At 34.7% G+C, this 3,151-nt stretch overlaps 1 protein-coding gene across 1 annotated transcript; it reads left to right on the top strand.

Moving 5' to 3' along the window:
• Positions 1–1,785: 1,785 nt before the first annotated feature.
• Positions 1,786–2,624, top strand: LOC145035560 (uncharacterized). Its single transcript, XM_078984089.1, has 2 exons — positions 1,786–2,116; positions 2,167–2,624. The coding sequence occupies exons 1-2, from the start codon at positions 1,786–1,788 to the stop codon at positions 2,622–2,624; spliced, it is 789 nt and encodes a 262-aa protein (XP_078840215.1).
• The last annotated feature ends 527 nt before the right edge of the window (positions 2,625–3,151 follow it).

Raw genomic sequence — 3,151 nt, 5'->3', positions numbered from 1 at the left:
TTTTTTTGGTGAAAATGTTTTTTTATATGTTTATGAAATGAAATCAAGTTATTTGATTTACCTAAAGCTTTTATGATATATTGGTTATTAGAGATGGGAGAGAAACAACAATGGACCAATGAACATTTAAAATGTTTATTGGAAATTTGTGTTGAAGAAGTTGAGAATGTAGGAAGAAAATGATTAAGTTTGCACAAAGATTCATGGATAAGGCTTGGAAGAGTTCTTATGGAAAAATTTGGCATGGATTTGACTCAAAAACAAATGAAAAACGCATATGATAATCTGAAAGTCAAATATATAGGATGGCTATATTTGAAAAACAAAGCTGGCAATATATATAATTCTCAAACAAACACTTTTAACTTAACAACCGAGTAGCGGGATGATTTTAAGAAGGTACACACACACACTATTTTTTGTTAAACATTTATGTTTGAAGTTGCCAAATATTCTTATATTATTTTTTTGTTACATTTGGATTTAGGGGCATCCGAAGGCTGCTTCATTAAGAACAATTCCAATGCGTTTTCCAGATCTTTGTGCACATCTTTTTGATGGAAACAGTGTCACTGGTAATTTTAGGAGTTACTCAACCCAATCATCATCAGTAGTTGGAGCATCTTCTTTTCGTGTTCCACCACTTTAGATTACGGGCACCCCTTTTCTTGCAATAGATGATGATGGTGATGACACTTCCCATCATGCTAGTGAGCCTTTTCAAGAGTCGCCACCTTCTGCTTCTTCACCTTCTGCTTCTTCACCATATACTGCTTCACCCTCTGGTAACCCCAACAAAAGGGCTAAACACTCAACTCCTAGAGCCCCTAATGCCCACCTTCTGCTTCTTCACCTGATGGAACTTTTATTATTGTTGATGATTTAGCATTTGAAATGAAAAAAGCTCTACAAAGTTTGACTAAAGGGTATACAATTCCTCAATGTTTAGAGAAGTTAGAGGTGCCTGAGTTAGGCCCTACAAATCCTTTATGCTTTGTTGCATATCACATTATTAGAGGGACCATGAACATGAGAGAGATGTGGATGCATTTTCCCGATGTTCCCGAGATATTACAAGAATGGCTTGAGATGACAGGTACAAGTTTAGGAGTTTTAAAGGACGGAAAAATTGTCGTTTGATTTTTCTTGTGTTGAAACTATTTGTTAGGTCTTTTTGTTTTTGTTGGAACTATTTGTTGTTTTTTTGCTACTTGAAATATGATTAATGTAGTGTTATTTTGCTACTTGAAATATGTTTTATGTAGTGTTATTTTGCTACCTGAAATATGTTTTATGTAGTGTTATATTGCTACTTCAAATATGTTTTATGTAATGTTTTTTTTCTACTTGAAATATGATTAATGTAATGTTTTTTAAAGTTTTACTTTGTTGATTTTAGGTTCATAATGGATCACGATCAAAAGACACTTCTCGTAATTCTTATGTACTTGTACATCTGTTTTTTTTTTTTGGAAGAGAGGTGTGAAACGATTGAGGGATAATGATTCGTAAATGACGGGACATGAATACACATTAGAGTTATTGCATCGTAATCGTTTACAATGTGTTGAAGTACTACGCATGTCTCGTGACTCTTTTGTACGACTATATGCTCATTTTAGAGCAAATTACTCATTAAAGGATATAAAACATGTATCGGTTGAGGAAAAGATGACTATATTTTTTATGATGATCGACCATAATCAACATTAAGTGATTATCAAGAGAAGATTGCAACACTCGAAGCAAACAATTCATAAATTTTTTTATGGAGTGCTGGAAAAAATGATGCTTTTTGCACAAGACGTTATAGTACCAACTTCTTTTAATCTGAATCCAAACATTCCGGGACATAATGGGAGGTTAAGACGAGTTTTCAAAGGGAAGGTTGGTGCACTTGATGGCACTTTGATACATGTTGTCGTTCCTACTAAGAAACAAGGATTATATAGAAGTAGGGGAGAGGGAGATTGCTACCAAAACGTATTGGCAATTTGTGACTTTAATATGATTTTTACATTTGTTGTGGCTGGGTGGGAAGGTGTAGCGCATGACTCTAGAATATTATCAAAAGCAGTAGTCGATCCACAAGTATCATTCCCGTTTCCACCGCCAGGTAAGTTTTTGTTTTTTTTAATATTTTATCTTAGTTTGAAAATCGATTAGTGTTTTCCATTTTTTACAGACAAAGACGTGCATTGACCAATAAAGAAAAATTTAACCATGGACATGCAAAACTTCGGAATGTCATTGAGCGTGCTTTTGGTGTTTTAAGAGCACGCTTCCCTATATTGAAGAGGATGGCACCATTCCTATTTGTTACACAAAGAAACATTGTCGTGGCATGTTTCGCGCTTCATAATTTTATAAGGAGAGAAGGACTGAGTGATGAGTATTTCGCACGATACGATGAACCTAATGTCTCGTTTCGAAATAACAATGTGGTCATTGATGATGATGAAGACGAGATTTCAACACATGGTACTGCAGCAGACCGTGAATATATGACTCAGTTATGGAATGAAATTGTTGAGCAGTTGATGCACAATATAGATTCAATTGTTTTAAATGAAATTGTTATTTTAAAACCATTTTTTTATTGTATGAATAATTTAGTTGCATGAATTTTATTTTCAGCGTTGTATGACTATTATTATTAAAATTTTGGTGTTGAAAAGTCAATTTAAGTTTGTAAAATCATTTTATTTAAAATTCAGTTTATTTCAGCAGCCTGCAGACCTTAAAAAACAAACAGTCTTCTTATTGCAGACTGAAGACATTTGATCCACCTCTTCTGCTGCAGAGGCTTGCAAATGTGGTCCGCAGACTGCAGACATTTTGGATTCAGAAAAACAAACAACACCTAAGTGTAGTTACTGATTCTCTTAGTTACAAGTCGACTATTGAGCCACTTCAGGAGTTATGTCGGCAAATGAAAATGTTTACTCCTTTGTTGGAGTTGTTGTAGAAGGTACATGAAGTGGCATTGGAAGTCCAGAAAAGGCTGAGATTGTCCCTTGCTATGTACCAAAGGAGTCCATTTGCTTTTACTGCCATGAGAAAGGGCATTGGAGACGAAGTTTCCCTGTTTACCTGAGAGATCTAAGAGATGGGAGAGTCAAGACGTATGGATCTACTTCAGGTAAAATCC

Source organism: Lactuca saligna, chromosome 3 (genome assembly GCF_052625555.1).
Source record: "Lactuca saligna cultivar CGN05327 chromosome 3, ASM5262555v1, whole genome shotgun sequence".
NCBI lineage: Eukaryota > Viridiplantae > Streptophyta > Magnoliopsida > Asterales > Asteraceae > Lactuca > Lactuca saligna.
This window is presented reverse-complemented; position numbering and strand designations above follow the sequence as displayed.